Here is an 18,560-nt window from a genome sequence, read left to right on the forward strand (position 1 = left end):
TTCTTTTTTGAAATTGCTCCGCAGAAGTTGTGAATGTGGGCCAGCCTGCTCAGCTAAGTCCAGCAACAGTGTCCACTTTATCATCCTCCTCACCTTCCTCCTCCCCTCCTTATCCCGGCAACGTTGCTGAATTTGCACCAGTGGACAATGACGATGACGAAGGAATGAAACGCTTTGAACAGGTAGGGAATGTGTGGGTATTTATTTTCGCTGCCAGATTGTCCTTTCCCTGCAGAAATCGGGGGCGGGATTCTCCGTAGCCCTGATATCGTGTTCGGCAATCGGGCGGAGTACGGACTCCGCTGGATCCGGTGCAGGCACTGGTTTGACCCTGGTTTGCGATGCTCCGCCCACTCTAAACCGGCATCATCTGGACGGGCGCTGTGCACAGTTGCAAGGCGGTTGGCAGCTCGGTGTCCAGCGCCGCCACACTCGTCCGTAATCTGTGCCGCTGGCCGGAGGGGGGGGGCTTCCGCTAGGGTTGGGTGGGGGGGGGGCTGTGGGGTTGGGGCGGGCAGGTTAGGGTTTGAGCACGGCCGGCTCCATCATTTCCCGCCCGACTGGAGCAGGCCGTCAGCCCTGCGCGGCCCGGGACTCGGCCATTCTCCGCCCGTTTTCTGTGTGATCCGCGGGTAGTTCACGCAGCGCCGGAGCTAGCCCCTCCCCAGTGCCGGAATCGGTGAGGGGTTCGCGCCGATTTCCCTATCATGAAACTCCCATGGATCCTCTGTTGTCGCTGGCACTTAACTGCTGAAACGGAGAAGCCGGAAATGCTGGCTAAAATGCAGATTGCCCTCTCCCACCCACCCCAGTGGACATTTTCTTGACAGCAAATGCTGGTATTTCATGTTAAAATTATGCATCCCAAATATGAACCCTCAAGAATGTAACTTGTGATAAAGGAAAGACACCAATTTATACAGGGCCTTTCACAAACACTCGACAGCCCAATACGCTTTACAGCCAATGGGGTATTTTTGAACTTAGTCATGGTTTTAATCTTGGAAACACAGCCACCAAATTGCAGCAAGATCTTCCAAAGAACAATGCGATGCATTTGCTATCCGTTTTATTTTCCGGAAGCTTATTAAACTTCTCCAACGCGGGTCATAACTTGATGACCTTTTTCTTGGGAGGGTAGGCGCCCATGTGCGAGGGCACCGCCCCATTTCCCTCGCTCCTTGGCAGTTGGGCCCTGATTTTAAACTGAAAACGTGGCCCGTGTACGGCAGTACCAGCGCCCCCGTGACGTGACTTGCCGCGTTCCTTTCCCCACCCTATGGTTTCTGTGCGGCAGGAGGCGGAGAAGATGGTGGCGTCGCTGCAGGACAACTCGCTGGACGACGAGCGGTTTGTGGAGATGATGCAGGATCAGAGGAGCCGAGCTGCTGCTGCCTTACCCCTCTCACACGAGGCAGCCATGAAATGGTTCTACAAGGATCCGCAGGGAGAGATCCAAGGTAAGCTGAGCGGATGTGTGGTTGACGGAGAAGCATTTGACCGGAGTCCCTGCTGCGAGTGGTTTTGAGTCATTTGATTTAGCACTAAACTGCACAGACCACAGTGTCAGATTGTACCCACCCTTTACCGCATGTACCCACCTCACCCAGGACCGTGGTCTCACCATATTTGACAAAGCTTTTGGAACGAGGTAGGAAGCGAAAGTCCGGCATGGTCGCACTTAACAAAAAAAAAAGCGCCTGGGCAATGCATGTGAAATGACTGAGCTGGTGGGCGCAGTTGGCCGTTTACCTCAAGGACATGGGAATCTGGATCACTTTCTGCCCTCACCCCGGCCACCAACCCTCAGAAACCTGTTGGCACTGGGGGGCGCGCCCATGAGAAATTTTCAAGACTTGGATGGGCAGGTGTACGTATTGGGGAACTTGCAACTGGACCAGTAAATGGAATTTAGGTACAGAGAAATGATGGTCCAGCCGAACGGCAGAGCCGGCTCGAGGGAGTTTGGGGCAGGGGTGGTTTTCGTTGTCTGTTGACATTAGAACCAGTTAAGCAGTCGGGGAAGCAGAGAACAACTTCATGTTGACTTTTTCTCAGGTCCGTTCACAACGCAGGAAATGGCCGACTGGTTCCAAGCTGGATATTTCCCCATGTCCCTGCTGGTCAAGCGAGGCTGTGATGAGGGCTTCCAACCCCTGGGAGATGTGATTAAAATGTGGGGAAGAGTGCCTTTTGCTCCTGGACCCTCTCCACCACCGTTACTGGTAAGTAAGCATTAACCTTGAGGTTTAGATGCTCCTCGGGTGTAGGGGGTGGGGGCTGTTGTTGGCAATGTACGGGTGCAGTGAGCTTATTCACATGTCTGCAGCTCATTACTTTTTGTACTTTACTTTTGATGCGCCCTGCATGTCTTGTGCACACACAGTAGGTTTTGCCGTTACACATGTTCTAGAAAGGTTGCTGTGTTGCCCAGCTAAAGGGAGAGGAGAGCTTCCTTTGCTGTCTTAAATTGAGTCAAGCCTTCCATGTGCCCTTTCTGACCCGTTTGCTACCTTTTCTCATGCCCACATGCCTCTCGCGGTGGGTGCAGACGTCGTGCCGGCCAGAGGTCACCTCGCTGACATTCTTAAATCGAGCTCCCAAACTCCTGAATTCTGTGGTGATGAACAGCCAGCTTGCGGACTGGGGATCGGGATAGATGCGATGATAATCGACCAGCAGCCCCTAACCATTTCCCAGGTGACACTGCAGTCTCCTCGGGAAGCAGCTGGCATCAAGAGAAGCATAGAGCGCAGGCTTGAACTCGCAGTGTCTGACCCTGTAGCGTTCTGCACCCTGATGCAAGATCCGGGCTTGAACTCGCAGTGTCTGACCCTATAGCGTTCTGCAGCCTGATGCAAGATCCGGGCTTGAACTCGCTGTGTCTGACCCTGTAGTGTTCTTCACCCTGATGCAAGATCCGGACTTGAACTCTCAGTGTCTGACCCTGTAGCGTTCTGCACCCTGATGCAAGATGCGGTGCAGACACGATGGGGCAAATGGCCTCCTCCTGCGCCGTTACAATTCTGCGATCACTGTGCGCGCTGCGAATGAAGCTTCCTTTAAATACAGAAACAGGAGTCCAGAGTGCGATGGTTTCTAGTTTGATGGCACCAGTGCTGCATATGCAGATATGTTCATTTTCCCCTCTGTTAAAGGAGGAGATTGCTCGTTTCCCCCTGGGTAGGAGCAAAGGAAGCGAGCCGACAGCGGGTCTGCAATCTGCAGTGCCACTGGAGCAGGAGATGGAGAGTCTGTGGAGGGGGGGGGGGGGGGAGATGGCCACAAATTTGATTGGGGCTAATTTCTGGCGCGGGTGGTGGGCGAGGAATCTCCCTCGTCAGCATGTTTCATTGACCTGATTTAAGGGACGATGTAATGCCGGCTCTGCTGTTCCTTTCTCATTTAATAACAATTGTACTGTTAATTTGTGGAACCACTCCTTGGCTCAGATAGGGGAACTAGTTTGGACACAATTTACGCTTCAATACTGAAGTTACGGCCATACGCGTACAGCGGGCGTCAGATTTCAGAACCACTTGTTCTCGAGCCTTCTTGTCAAAGGCTGGATTGGAACGTAAATGTTTCAAAAATCATTTGGTAATATGGCCAGCTAAATGTTAGTGAGCAAATTGACCTTCTTAATCCTTGCCATTTTTGTTTTGAGCTTCTGCCCCTTTTTCTCCTACCCTCGTTCTTTTGAATCGGGCATCCCACCCTCCGCTCAAGCTGCTGGCTGCCCTGTGTGGAAAAGAATTGCATTTACGTAGCACTTTTCATAGACACCGGGCGCCTCAAAATGCTTTACAGCCAATGACGTGTTTTGTTTTGAAGTGTAGTCCCGATTGTACGGTGGTGCTTTTGAGCTGGGTGCGAGTTTGTAATGCGATGTCCTCTCATTTTATTCCTCCTTCATCGTCCTCCTTCCCCCACCCCCCCTCTCCTTGGCGAGTGTGTGGCAAATGGTAACCACCTCCCATGGAGAAATGGGGCAACCCTCCATCCAGATCAGTGGTGCGGGTAATGCAGTCATATAGCCTGCGCCATCATCGTCATCATTTAACCACCCTCGCATTGCGTCCACTCTGAGTAGGTGATTGTTTTCTAGGTTGCCACTTGACCGTTGCATTCTTTGCATTAGGAGTTAAGTTGAGAATAAATTTTTTTTTTTGGGGTTCCTTATCCTCCCTTTCTTAACAGCTTGTCCCTTACTCTGTAAACCACCAACCAAGCAACCAAGAGAACGGACAAGTGGAATTGTGGTCTCCTCACAGCCCTGCTGAAAATGCTACTTTGTGTCAGCAGGTAGGAGGCGCACGTTGGCTGTGAAAAATTAGACGTCAGTTATGTGACAGGCTGTGTTAACCTGAGACTCAAACTAAAATCGCAGATGCGTCCTGGTTTTTTTTTTTTCCTTTCTCGAAGAGCGCGATGCGCAAATCGCACCAATTCCCTTCAATTGCTCCCGCAAGGGCCTGGCGACTGGGTGAGGCGTGTGCCTCTGGTGGGCCATCCGACTCCAATCCATCGCGCACTCTCCCCTTGTCTCCCCCCCCCCCCCCCCCCCCCCCCCCCCCATTACACCTCACAAAGTGAGCTTACGTGATGACTCCCACCCATCACCACTCCCGATTGGCCAGTAAGTGGGCATTTCGCCAATTAGTTCCAAATCAAATCCTTCATTTTTAATTTTTTTTAAAAAGAAAAGTTTCAGCGTTTAATATTGTCTGCCTTTTTTTTCATTTTTTTTTCTCTCCCTATCTGCATTTCACAGGTGTCTCACAAGAGTAACCAGTACAAATATTTGCCTGTGGTTTAAAAAAAGCCTAAATGTAAAGGTGAACGAGTATTTGCAGAACTGGGTTTTACAGAGAGCACATGTTGATTCGAAAGGCGGAGATGTCGGATTTTATTTTTTTCAAATGGAGTTTGTTTGGTCTTGGTAGGGCGATATGGACCAGGGGAGACTGAAAAAGCAGCGGGAGTTGGCAGCTGCCCTGTACCATCAGCTTCAGTACCAGCAATTTGTACAGCTCATAAACAGGTAAGCAGCTATCCTGGGCGCGACAGGCTGTAAGGCACTCCCAGACCGGCAGAATAGCTTTTATTCGAACATACAGTGCAGAAGGAGGCCATTCGGCCCATCGAGTCTGCACCGACCCACTTAAGCTCTCACTTCCACCCTATCCCCGTAACCCAATAACCCCTCCTAACCTTTTTGGACACTAAGGGCAATTTATCATGGCCAATCCACCCTAACCTGTACTCCTTTGGACTGTGGGAGGAAACCGGAGCACCCGGAGGAAACCCACGCAGACACGGGGAGAAGGTGCACACTCTACACAGACAGTGACCCAACGAGGAATCAAACCTGGGACCTTGGCGCTGTGAAGCCACAGTGCTATCCACTTGTGCTACCCTGCTGCCCATTCACTCTCCCCCTCTCTCACTGCCCAACCCCAATGTTGTGCATCAAGCCATGTCAACCGCTTGCATTAAAATATTACGTCAACCTAAGAATGCCCAATTGAGGCAGGTACTCTGCTGTGGGTTCTGAGCTGTGTGTACAGTGCAGAATGTGTGGAGCATACGGAGCTGAATCTGGCATGGGGCACCATTTCAAATGCTGCGCTTGTTCTGCCCATTTTGCGGCCCACCAGGCGACCCCACTGTCGTTGAATCGTGATGGCTTCTCCGCAGTCTTCAATCCAACCTTTCCCTCTATGAATCCTTTGTGCTGATCAGGATGATGAATGGTGTTCGTACTGGGGGGGGGGGGAACTCCTTTATTGTACGCTGGGCTGCTGTTACCAACTCAGATTAACGCACATCATGGGCTTAAACAGAGCAAACCGGTCCGCCTCACCCCTTGCGAAGCACTCTCCCCTCTGCTCTAGCACAGTCTCTTGGCCTTCCCCAATCTAGTCATTGGTCGACACGGTTACTTAATGTGTACGAACAGTGGTAGGCAGTGGTGTTGGGGTGCTGGGCAGGTCTGCCGTCACCATAGTCTAGATTCATTCCGACCCATATGTTGGTGGCAATCTCAGCAGATTGGCCTGGTTCTCAACCCCAGGTTCCTCTGTTGATTTGCAATAATTGTGCACCCCACAGCATAACGCTCCTCCTGTGAACGTTCTTCCGAAGTTAGTGATTGATCCGCCAGCACGTGCAAAGAAAAGAGGTGGGTCAGTATTTCAGGTGTAGAGCTATGGTCAGAAGGTGCTGCGTATTCGAAGCATTTTCTGATTTGGCTGTTAGGTTTTCAGCTGCCTTTACTAGATCAGGTATTTCCATGGAAACATACAGAGAAAATAGAAGCAGGAGGAGGCCATTTGGCCCTTCGAGCCTGCTCTGACATTCATTATGATCATGGCTGATCATCTGGTTCAATACCCTGATCCCCCCCTTGATCCCTTTAGCCCCAAGAGCTATATCCAATTCCTTCCTGAAATCACACAATGTTTTGGCCTCATCTGTGGAGCGAATTCCACAGATTCCCCCCTCTCTGAGTGAAGAAATTTTCTCCTCACCTCAGTCCTAAAAGGTTTACCCCTTATGCTCAAACTATCACCCCCTAGCCCTGGACTCCCCCGCCATCGGGAACATTCTTTCTGAATCTACCCTGTCTAATCCTGTTAGAATTTTGTAAGTTTTGATGAGATCTCGCTCTTCTAAACTCCAATCAATATAATCCGAACCGACTTAGTCTCTCCTCATATGGCAGCCCAGGAATCAGCCTGGTAAACCTTCGCTGCACTCCCTCAGTAGCAAGAACATTCCTCAATAGCAAGAACATCCTTTCCTCAATAGCAAGAACATCCTTCCTCCGATAAGGACACCAACACGGCACACAATACGATTGGTTATTTATCTCCTTGCCTTAGGGGGGGAATCTGGCTCAATAATCGGCAGTAGTCGTTCAACGCCACTCCCCTTGAATATATTTAAAAAAAAAGCAGCTCAAATCTCCTCCCTGTGCTCAGCACTTGATGTGAGGAATAATTTGTGCTGAGAATTTATTTTGCGAGTCAGAGCGAAGCAGTGATTTTGACCTGGGGACCACAGGGTGTAATATAAGACGTTCTTGTTACGGTCGTAAATCCCCCTTTTTTCAGAAGAACATTGCATCACTTTCAGTTTGCGAAACTTCCTTGCCTTCCAACGGAGACTCCCGATTTAGTGCTGTACTCCGCACCTCGCTGTTTACGCTTGACCTTGCCATGACGGTTTGTGCCCCATGGGTGGGGAGGAGTTTCGGGGAGCAGGGCAACCACCCCCGTTGATGGGTGTGCAAAGTTGAAGACTTTGAGGAGCCGCGGAAGGCAAAGTTGTAATGTTCCCCCGTCCTTGTTTTTGTAGCCGGCAGCAGCTTGTGCAGTGTGCACTGCAGCAGAAAGCAAACATGACACCCCAACAACAGCAGCAACTCGTGTTGTTCCTGCAGCAGATCCAGGCCCTCAAATCAAGGTAATGACGTTTACCCCCTTCTATGTACTGATAACTACAGCGACTGTTCTCTTCACATTTCAACAAGAGCAGGATTAAATGAAAGATAGAATACGTTTGCTGCACCGTTGCAGGGATTCGCATGCCAACTGATAACCTCTAAACTGCTGCTTGTGTGCTTAATCCGTCATTGCAAAATTGGCAGATTTGGAGTAGACTGGAAGTTCCTGTCCCAGTGTTCACCTAAGGATTCCTTCCCTTTCTCTCCCGTCAGTGGACTGTTGTGAACAGTTTGCTGAACGAGGGCAATGACTGACGGACAGCAACTGGTACCACAGTTCTGCCTGATCGTCATCCCAGCGAGAACTTGCTGGGCTGGGAGGAGGAGGAGGAGGCTACGATAAGAAACGAGGCATGAAGCTGTTATGTGCTTTATGGCCACTTGGGATTTCTAATTCGGATTGTATCCCCTGGAATTCAAAGATTATGGGGCGATTTTATCAAAGTTTAAGTTGAGGGGAACTGAAGGTAGATAGTGAGGAATTATTTCCAGTGTTTGGGGAGTTGAGGACCAGGGCCCGTTCCCTGAAAAATTTGAACCCCGTCCTTTCTGGAGTGAAATTTGCCCCCGCATAAGTTTGGAACTTTGTTGTGCAAAACCGCAGTTGATGCTAGTTCTGTTCACTTTGCTTCTGAGGTTGCTGAGGTTTTGTTAATCAAAGGTAGTGAGGGGTAATCGGGTAAAAATGAGTAAGTGGAGTTGGGACACGGATTGACCATGAGGGGCCCAGTGGCCTATTCCCGCTCCCTTGTTAAGTGCGCGAGGGCAGAGGAAGGAACATGAGTGGGAGGCTAGTCACTGGGCTACTGGCGCTTCTGTTGGCATCTGGTCACAGATTTGCACCAGTGTCACTTGCCCACACCACTTTGTCCAGATTGCATTTCCACCGGCACAGCTGGAGATGGCGCCTCCTGACATTCCTTTTATTTTTTTATGGGATGTGGGCGTCGCTGGGCAAAGCCAGCACTTATTATCCATCCCTAATTGCCCCAGCTCTGACTGGCTTACTCGGACGTTTCAGAGGGACAGTGATATTTACATACAATATAATCTTCAGAATTCTCATGGTCCATTTTCAAGGCTCTCCCAAGCCCAGGGAATTAAAGAAGGGTCGATTTTTATTTTAAAGTGGGAATGTCCCCAAGCGTGGCTTGGATGTGATATTGTTCCGACCTCCCGGCACTTCTCTCTTACAGAGGTGGTGGCACTTTGGCGATAGTCCACAAGAATTCCAACAAAAAGGGAGTTACTTGAATGGGTTATTTTATACTGCGAAAAGGAATAGGTGGTGGAAGAATTGTTCGCTCCATTTGATCACAAGGAAAAACTTCATTCATTGTGGCTCATGTTTCTCCGGAGCCAAGAAAAATGCTGTTACACTTGTTCATTCCTGAAGGAAATCTCGGGAAGTGCTGAAGATCTCCCATCGTTTTTGTCCCCCCAGGTGTGCAGAGCAAAATCTGATCCCTGCCATCAACCGATCTATGTCAGTGCCCGAAACGGGGTCTCTCTGGGACCTCCCCACGTCGGCTTCACAGCTTTCAGGTGAGGAATGAATCCGACACCGAAGCTCCACAACTTGCATTGTGGTGGACTTTCTCGTTGAATAGATGCCAGTCGGCTATTGCGTGTACCAATATTGCGTCAGTGTGTTCATAGTGAATTCCATCACATAGCGTTCTGCTTCCCAGTGTTTTGGGCCAGGGTTTAGAGAATCCCAAAGTGTATCATGGAGTTCACCTGACCCACAACTTTTACTAGATTGTGGTATGGGGAGCACACGGCCCACTCTACAGGTGTGGTACAACAGAAATGGAAAAGTATTTTTTAAAGCAAAACAGTGTTTATTCTATAAACTCAAGTTAACCTTTTTAAAACATACAGTGAACATCTTAGCAACCATTAATTCAAATACAACCGCCAAAAACTACAACACTAAGTCATCCTTGAGCTTTCCTTTTAACATCCATAAGACTTAAAACAAAACCTTCAACAGAAGCACCTCCGGTTTAACTTCACTACTGAGAACAGTTACCACGTTGAAATCAGCAAATGGACATTCATAAGCTTGCAGAGATTCACACACATCCTGCTGTGACTGCAGCGTCTCCAAAAGTAAAATGAAGCCAAACCCACCCTGCAGCAAAAAGCCTAAAGCAAAAGTAAAAAGCTGACAGACAGCCCAGCTCCACCCACTCTCTGACATCATTGCAGTAATAAACACCCATTTCTTAAAGGTACTCTCACTACAGATATTTATATACACACCCATTTCTTAAAGGTACTCTCACATGACATCTCCCCCCAGAAAAAAAATAAACCAACAACTTCAAGATGGTTTCATTTTTCACCTTTTCACTATCCTTTAAGAAATGCACACAGTAAATATACTTTTTCATTTAAAAAAACAACACGCAAACAGGTATAAAAGTATAGTCCATTTTTTTTTTTGTTCCTCTTCCTCCAACTGGAATCCTTCTCGATTGACAGTCTCTTTGAACAAGAAGGTCTCTGCACGATCCGTCCATTTCTCTACGCATCGCATTTCTCTTTAAAGTCAGATGCTTTAGTTCAATCTGATCGCAGAGTCCCTTGTAATTCTCCAACACAGGAGAATTCGTTATCGTTATCACAGCTTTCAGGCAGTCAAATGCCTGTTGAAAGTCCGCTGTCCGCTGAAATTTTCGACGTTTCTTCAGCAAGTCCATCAGTAGAGCAACCACGCTACAAAATGTTTTCACAAATGTTCGTTCAAATCCACTCATGCCAAGAAATCGCATTATTTCCCTTTGTGTCGAGGGCATCGGGAACTCCTCAAGGATAGTGACGTGGTCTTTTCCAAATTCACTTTTGGCTAGGTTTATCACCAAACCCGCCTCCTGAAGCCGATCGAATAACTCCATCAGATGTTTTAAACGTTCTTTACATGTCTGGCTAAAAATTACCAGATCGGCGATGTATGCCGCACAATTGGGTAATCCTGAAACAACTTTGTTCGTTAACTATTGAAATGTTGCTGGGGCGTTTTTCATGCCAAATGGCATAACTTTGAATTGGTATATACCATCTGGAGTCACAAAAGCTGAAATCTCCTTCGCCCGAAAGGTACCTGCCAGTAACCTTTAAATAAATCCAGTTTGGAAATAAAAACTGATTGCCCACTTTCTCAATGCAATCCTCCAAACGTGGGATAGGATAAGAGTCCATTCTTGTAACTGCATTAACCTGTCTATCGTCCACACACGACGGTTGGGTACGTCTGGTTTAGGTACCATCACTATGGGTGAGCTCCAATTGGTTGCAACCCACTTCAATTATGCCATTTTTAAGCATACTCTCAATCTCTTCGTTAACCTGTGCCAATTTTAAAGGGTTAAGTCTATATGGATGTTGTTTGATTGGAACAGCATTTCCCACATCTACATCATGTATAGCCCCTTTAGTACTTCCCAATTTATCTCTACCAACTTGCCCATGTGATATCAATAACTCTTTCAGGTCAGTTCGTTTTTCCTCTGGAAGGTAATTCAACAATTTATTCCAATTTTTAAGAACATCCTCATTTTCCAATTTAATTTGAGGTGTGTCAAATCCACAGTCATCAGGATTTGGTTCGTCACTTTGAGTTAGAATCATTAAAACCTCCTACTTTTTCTCTCCTTCCCTGACAAAGTACCTTTTAAGCATATTCACATGACACACTCGGTGAGTCTTCCTTCTATCTGGTGTTTTTACCACATAATTCACCTCACTTAATTTCCTTTCAATCTGATAAGGTCCACAAAAGCTTGCTTTTCAAGGTTCACCTACCACTGGTAACAACAGTAAAACTCTTAGCTCCACTGGTAAAACTACAAACTTTGGATTTCTTGTCCGCTACCCGTTTCATCACATTTTGTGCAACTTTTAAATGTTGTCTAGCCAATTCACCTCGTATTTAATCGTTCCCTAAAATTTGACATGTAATCCAATACTGTAATTATCGATTTCTCATTCACCAATTTTTCCTTAATCAATTTAAATGGTCCTCTTACCTCATGACCAAAAATTAGTTCAAAAGGATTAAATTTGGTTGACTCATTTGGTGCATCCCTAATTGCAAACAGTACGAATGGAATTCCTTTATCCCAATCCTCTGGATAATTGTGACAATAAGCCCTCAACATTGTCTTTCATGTCTGATGCCACCTTTCTAACGCTCCCTGCGATTCTGGATGGTACGCAGTTGATTTAAATTGTTTTATTCCTAAGCTATTCATAACTTCTTTGAATAACCTTGAGGTAAAATTTGATCCTTGATCCAATTGTATTTCTGTGGGTAGTCCATATCTAGTAAAGAATTTAAGTAACTCCTCCACAATCTTTTTGGCTGTAATATTACGTACTGGAATGGCCACTGGAAACCTAGTAGACACATCCATTAAAGTCAAAAGATATTGATTCCCACTTTTCGTTCTAGGAAGCGGTCCTACGCAATTAATTAGGACCCTTGTAAAAGGTTCCTCAAATGCTGGAATGGGTATTAAGGGCGCTGGTTTTATCACTGCTTGAGGTTTCCCTGTCCCTTGACATGTGTGACATGATTGGCAAAATTTAACTACATCTTTATGTGGCCCAGGCCAATAAAACTGTTTTTGTATTTTAGCTTGAGTTTTCCTTATTCCCAAATGACCTCCCACTGGTACCTCATGTGCAACTCGCAACACCTCCTTTCTGTACCCTACCAGCAATACCACTTGATGAACGTCTGCCCACCTTTCATCCGCCTGCATATGTAAAGGTCTCCCATTTTCTCATCAAGACATCACTTTTACGGTAATAACACTCTGGTATACACTCCAATTCCTCTTCCGTGTATGCTTTCTGATACATCCGTTTTATTTCTACATCTTTCTGTTGTAGCTCCGTCAATTTTCCTGAACTAAAAATATCTGCCTCATACTCCACCTGTTCTTGTTCTTTTTCAACCATCTGATCAAAAATCATTTCTGATAATTGCACTTCAACTTCATCTTCACTCTTTGATTTCTCCTCTTGTCTTAACCTGTGACTTTGCGACCTTGTTACTATACAATCCGGAGAAATCCCAGGATATTCGTCCTTCAACACTTCAGTTGTCTGATTTTCCACTGGCTTATCAACCACAGTAGGCATCACGCCCACCTGCGATCCAGCTTTTTCATTACCCAAGATAAACTGTATTCCTGAACAGGATAGTTTCTCTATTACTCCTACTACCACTTCACCACTCTTCTGGACTTTCCAACCTCACATTATATAATGGAACACTACTCTCACCCTGAATTCCACATATTACCACCTTTTCTGGCAACATTCTTCCCAAACTACTTAACTCCTCATCTCTTACCATCAAAGATTGACTAGCTCCCGTATCTCTTCAAATTGTGACTTCTTTACCTGCTCCTCCTGACACACGAGTAAACTTTACCCACACAAGTGAATTCTTTAAAGATATCTAGCACCTTCTTATCAATCACCTCTTGATCAGGCTGTACAATGTTTTGCACCTCCTTCGCTTCCCTTGGTCTTTCCTTTACCACTTTAACAAACCCCCACTGTCCTCTCCTGTTTCACCACATCAGCCTTCCCAGTGCTTTTCTTCAACCACCAACACTGTGACTTTACATGGCCTAGTTTATTACAGTGAAAACATGTGAAAGTTTTCATTTCTTTTCCACGCTCCTGGATTTCTTGGTAAATCCAGGAGCCTCCCTGAACAGGTGCCAGAATGTGGCGACTAGGGGCTTTTCACAGTAACTTCATTTGAAGCCTACTTGTGACAATAAGCAATTTTCATTTCATTTTTCATTATTACAGTGAAAACACTTGAAATGTTTCATGTCTCTTCCACCCTCCTGGATTTCTTTTTTAATTTGAGGTACACATTCCTTATTATCTCCCACCAGATCACCTTTGCCTTTACCACTTCTCATGTCCCCAGTTTCTATCCCTCACAGGCTGAAACTGATGTCAGAAACCAAGCTTTGATTTATGAACTAATTCATAATCATCTGCCATTTCCGCTGCTAATCTCGCAGTTTTAACCCTCTGCTCTTCCACATGAGTTCTCACTACATCAGGAGTTGAATTTTCATACTCCTTCAAAAGTATAATTTCTCAGAGCTTTCATACGTTTTGTCTATTTTCAAAGCCCTTGTCCACTTATCAAAATGACTCTGATCCTTTCAAACTCCATGTATGTTTGACCAAATTCTTTCCTTAAATTTCTAAACCTTTGTCTGTAAGCTTCAGGCATTAGTTCATATGCACTTAAGATGGATTTTTTCACCCCTCATAGAACATACAGTGCAGAAGGAGGCCATTCAGCCCATCGAGTCTGCACCGACCCACTTAAACCCCACTTCCACCCTATCCCTGCAACCCAACAACCCCTCCTAACCTTTTTGGTCACTCAGGACAATTTATCATGGCCAATCCACCTAACCTGCACGTCTTTGGACTGTGGGTGGAAACCGGAGTACCCGGAGGAAACCCACGCAGACACGGGGAGAACGTGCAGACTCTGCACAGACAGTGACCCAGCGGGGAATCGAACCTGGGACCCTGGCGCTGTGAAGCCACAGTGCTATCCACTTGTGCTACCGTACTCCCCAAATACGTCCCAGATACCTTCTCCGGTTGATGCAAACACTTAACTAGCCCTACCTATCAGCTTTGTTTGAATCAGTAATACCCACATGTCCTGTGGCCATTTCATTTGTTTAGCTACCTTCACAAATGAAATGAAAAATGAACAGGGGCTGGTTTAGCACACTGGGCTAAATCGCTGGCTTTTAAAGCAGACCAAGGCAGGCCAGCAGCACGGTTCAATTCCCGTACCAGCTTCCCCGAACAGACGCTGGAATGTGGTGACTAGGGGCTTTTCACAGTAACTACATTTGAAGCCTCCTTGTGACAATGCGCGATTTTCATTTCATTGTCATTTTTCTACCTCCTTCTCATCAAACCTTGGAATGCTTGGACATATTTAAATAGATTCCCACCAAGCCTTTGACTATGACGCTCTTTCTCACTATCCTCATCACTATCATCCATCTGTACGTTTCCCTTTACGTCTGCCAATTTTAACTGACTGTCATGTTTCATGGCCATTTTCTGAAGTTCAAACTCTCCCTCTTTATCTTTTTCCCTGATCTGTATCTCCCTTTCTCTTTCTTTTTGTTCTCCTGGGGCTATTCTTTCTGTTTTCCTTTCTTCTCTCTTTTTCCTCTCTTTCGTATTCAAGCTGCTTTAATTCTTTCTCACGTTCCATTTGTTTAATTTGTAACTGAATTTTTGCCATTTCCAGTGAGTCAAACTGTATCTCAGGCAACTTTAAATGCTTAGCCACCGCCATAATTACCTCATCTTTTTGCATTTTGTGAGGTCATGTAAACTGCAATGTTTTTGCCAAATCTAACAGTCTGCTTTTAGTCTCTGTCCGTAAGTACTGCGTGTGACCGTCTCCACCCCCAAAATCTTCAGAGCCTCTGAAAGAGCCATTGTCCACACTTAACTCCCCACTTAAACTGGAATACCACACCTGAAAAGCAACCACAATATGCTCACCCCTCACTGTCTTTAAGTTCACTATGCCAATCTAATAGATAGACTTGTATCCCCCTCGAGCCCCCAATTTGTTATGGGCCAGGATTTAGAGAACCCCAAAGTGTATCAAGGAGTTCACCTGACCCACAACTTTTACTAGATTGTGGTATGGGGAGCACACGGCCCACTCTACAGGGGTGGTACAGCAGAAATGGAAAAGTATTTTCTAAAGCAAAACAATGTTTATTCTATGACAAGTTAACCTTTTTAGAACATAGTGAACATCTTAGCAACCATCAATTCAAATACAGCTCCCAAAGAATACAACACTAAGGAATCCTTGAGCTTTCCTTTTAAATCCATAAGACTTAAAACAAAACCTTGAACAGAAGCACCTCAGGTTTAACTTCACTACTGAGAACAGTTACCACGTTGAAATCAGTAAATGGACATTCATAAGCTTGCAGAGATTCACACACATTCTCCAAAACTAAAATGAAACCAACCCCATTCTGCAGCAAAAAGCCTAAAGCAAAAGTAAAAAGCTGACACAGTCCAGCTCCACCCACTCTCTTACATCACTGCAGTAGTAAACACCCATTTCTTAAAGGTACTCTCACTGCAGATATTTATATACACACCCATTTATAAACACCCATTTCTTAAAAGTGCTCTCACATAACACCAGGCTTTCTCTGCTGCTCTCCTGTAGGCACAGGGTCTCTTGCTGGGCTGCAGACCATGCAGCAGGCAGGATGGGACAGGACAGCGATAAGAGCCGTTGATTTTTGTTGGTAAATTCGAAGCTTTTTATGTTGAAAAAGAGATTTGTATCATGGGTTGTATCCCATAGAGGTGGCTGATGTTTGTGAAGAATGTGGCCGACATTCAAACTTTTATTTTGCCACTCATTTCTTTGATGACATCGAGTCGATGGCAGACGGCTCCCATTCCGCAGGGGCTCACCCGATTGATTGTGGCTGTTTCAGGACAGACCCACACCAGTGAAGGAACAGGATAAGCATCTGGGCCACCTGTCCAAGTCAGATGTGCGGGATGCTTTTTTGGGGGGGGCGCAAGAATTACAATTCTTGATCTTTAGTAAATAAATGTTGATTTAGAGACTGAAGACTGGGTTCTGTTTTGAAAAGTGTACACTTTCTGTTCCAGGGTGTGAAGCAGGTAGCTTGTGGGATTCAGCATCTCAGGGTCCGCTACTGGAACAAATTCAAAAACTAGAGCGAGAGAAAGCTACAAAAGTAAGATCATGCTGTTTTACTGATGGTTGCCGGAATCGATTTGCTTTAACGCGGTCGGAATGGTTCACAGCGGGCATGGCGGCCACTTGTGCTGAGGTCATGTGGGTTTTCCAAATGGGCTTCCTGGGCCGTGATATCGCCATGGTACTAAATCCTCAACTTTCATCGCTGACTAGAAATGTGCAGCACATCGGGGAGCCACTCTCCCCTCCTGTCTGTGCTGGCTTTTTGAAAGACCAGTTTCCCTTTATTTTCCCTTTATTCCACATCTGTTCATAACCCCTATGTAACCCCTGGTAACACTCTCCCCTCGTGCCTGGTAACACTGGCTGGTTTGCTGATGACGTTCCTTTCCCGACTGGCTGGACATTTTATGCAGCAAAGCCCTTTCAGCTTTGGGCCTCAGTTGCTCACTTTGGAAATTTGCTTGGGGCTCCCGGTGAGTGGGTCAGTGTCTGGTGGAGGGGGGGGGTTGTCTCTGTCAGTGTTGTCCGTATTTACTTGGTGCGAGTCCATGTATGTCTGCCAGTCTTTGTAGGACCTAATAACTTCAGAAATCATCAAATGTTGGATTCAAACAACCAAGTTGCAAGAAGTGTAAGGAGTTTGCTTTAGTCATGGTGAAGCTGATCTATTAAAAGCATTGCATTGATTTCCTTCCTTGGAACATTGATGTGAGCATCACGGGGCAGTGTGACGGCACCCTCCCACACGGGGCAGTGTGACAGCACCCTCCTACACGGGGCACCCTCCCACACGGGGCAGTGTGACAGCACCCTCCTACACGGGGCACCCTCCCACACGGGGCAGTGTGACAGCACCCTCCTACAGGGGGCACCCTCCCACACGGGGCAGTGTGACAGCACCCTCCTACACGGGGCACCCTCCCACACAGGGCAGTGTGACAGCACCCTCCTACACGGGGCACCCTCCCACACGGGGCACCCTCCCACACGGGGCAGTGTGACAGCACCCTCCCACACGGGGCACCCTCCCACACGGGGCAGCGTGATAGCACCCTCCCACACGGGGCAGCGTGATAGCACCCTCCCACACGGGGCAGCGTGATAGCACCCTCCCACACTGGGCACTCTCCCACACGGGGCACCCTCCCACACGGGGCACGGTGATAACGAGTTGCTATTCTTGTTGAGATGTGATTGAGGAATAAATATTGACCCAGGACAGCGAGGATAGATAACATTTTCTGCTGCTCTTCAAAAATGTTGCCACGGGATCTTTAACATCCACCCCAGCAGGCTGGTGGGACCTCGGTTTAATGTTCCATCTGAAAGATTGCCCCTGTGGTAGTGATCTCCCTCAGTGCTGAAACCTGTGCGTGAGGCCTGAACTCTGTGCCTTCTGACTAAGAAGCGAGAGTGGTAGCCACCGAGCCGGTGCTCAACCCAATGGCACAGCGGCCACTGTGCCATCCCTCGTGCCCACACCTAAGATTGGAGAGTGGGGGTTGAATGTGAGGCCTCCTGGTCTGTGGCTGTTAACTGCCGACTGTACAGTTGAGTTTTTCAGGGAGCTGATTGCTGTGTTTAAACAACCGTGCAACATTCTTACTGACCTTAAAAATCAACTGCAACCTCGAGCTATTCTGTCAAAAGATCATGAGTAAAATGCAATATTTAATAATTTAATAATCGCTTATTGTCACAATTAGGCTTCAATGAAGTTACTGTGAAAAAGCCCCTGTCGCCACATTCTGGCACCTGTTCGGGGAGGCCGGTACGGGAAGGTTTCCCAGGTTTCAGACATATAATAAGCAGGCTGGCGTTTAAGGTCGCTTGGTTTTCATTATACTGGATTACCTGGCACTTCTCCCCACAGCTCCCACACCCTTCTCCGCTTCTACATTGTTCAGTGACCTGTAACAGGTCACTGAGACTGCACCTACATTACAGCTCTATGGGGGGGGGGGGGGGGGGGGGGGGGGGGGAGGAGAGTGTACAGTGTGGATCGCCTTTGCCGTAACAGGAATATTCCTTGTTCAGCTAAAGCAGGAGCGAAGAGACGTAGAACTCAGGAACAAAAGGGAAGAGGATGACAGGAAACGGCAAGATGAAATCCGGTGGCAAGAGGAAGAACGTAAGCGTAGGGATGAGGACGAGCTGACTAGGAGGAAGCAGGTAATGTCCCCCCCCCCCCCGTGTACTCATTACCCTAACCGGCTCCCGTGTCCTCTGGAGTTTCACATGTTTTCTCCTATAGGT

The 18,560-nt window shown here is 47.0% G+C and overlaps 1 protein-coding gene across 5 annotated transcripts in view; it reads left to right on the forward strand.

Annotated features, from left to right (window-relative positions):
* Positions 1–18,560, forward strand: part of LOC140404728 (GRB10-interacting GYF protein 2-like) — a 140,629-nt gene that overhangs the window by 113,965 nt on the left and 8,104 nt on the right. For 4 of the 5 annotated variants that reach the window (XM_072493409.1, XM_072493411.1, XM_072493412.1 and 1 more), the window contains 9 exons: positions 25–182; positions 1,298–1,460; positions 2,059–2,225; positions 4,201–4,305; positions 4,947–5,044; positions 7,363–7,470; positions 8,955–9,055; positions 16,250–16,338; positions 18,342–18,476. In XM_072493409.1, the coding sequence (XP_072349510.1) occupies positions 25–182; positions 1,298–1,460; positions 2,059–2,225; positions 4,201–4,305; positions 4,947–5,044; positions 7,363–7,470; positions 8,955–9,055; positions 16,250–16,338; positions 18,342–18,476 (1,124 nt within the window). The remainder of the gene's footprint in view (positions 1–24; positions 183–1,297; positions 1,461–2,058; positions 2,226–4,200; positions 4,306–4,946; positions 5,045–7,362; positions 7,471–8,954; positions 9,056–16,249; positions 16,339–18,341; positions 18,477–18,560) is intronic. The other variant, XM_072493413.1, reaches the window with a different exon arrangement.

This window comes from Scyliorhinus torazame, chromosome 31 (genome assembly GCF_047496885.1).
Source record: "Scyliorhinus torazame isolate Kashiwa2021f chromosome 31, sScyTor2.1, whole genome shotgun sequence".
NCBI lineage: Eukaryota > Metazoa > Chordata > Chondrichthyes > Carcharhiniformes > Scyliorhinidae > Scyliorhinus > Scyliorhinus torazame.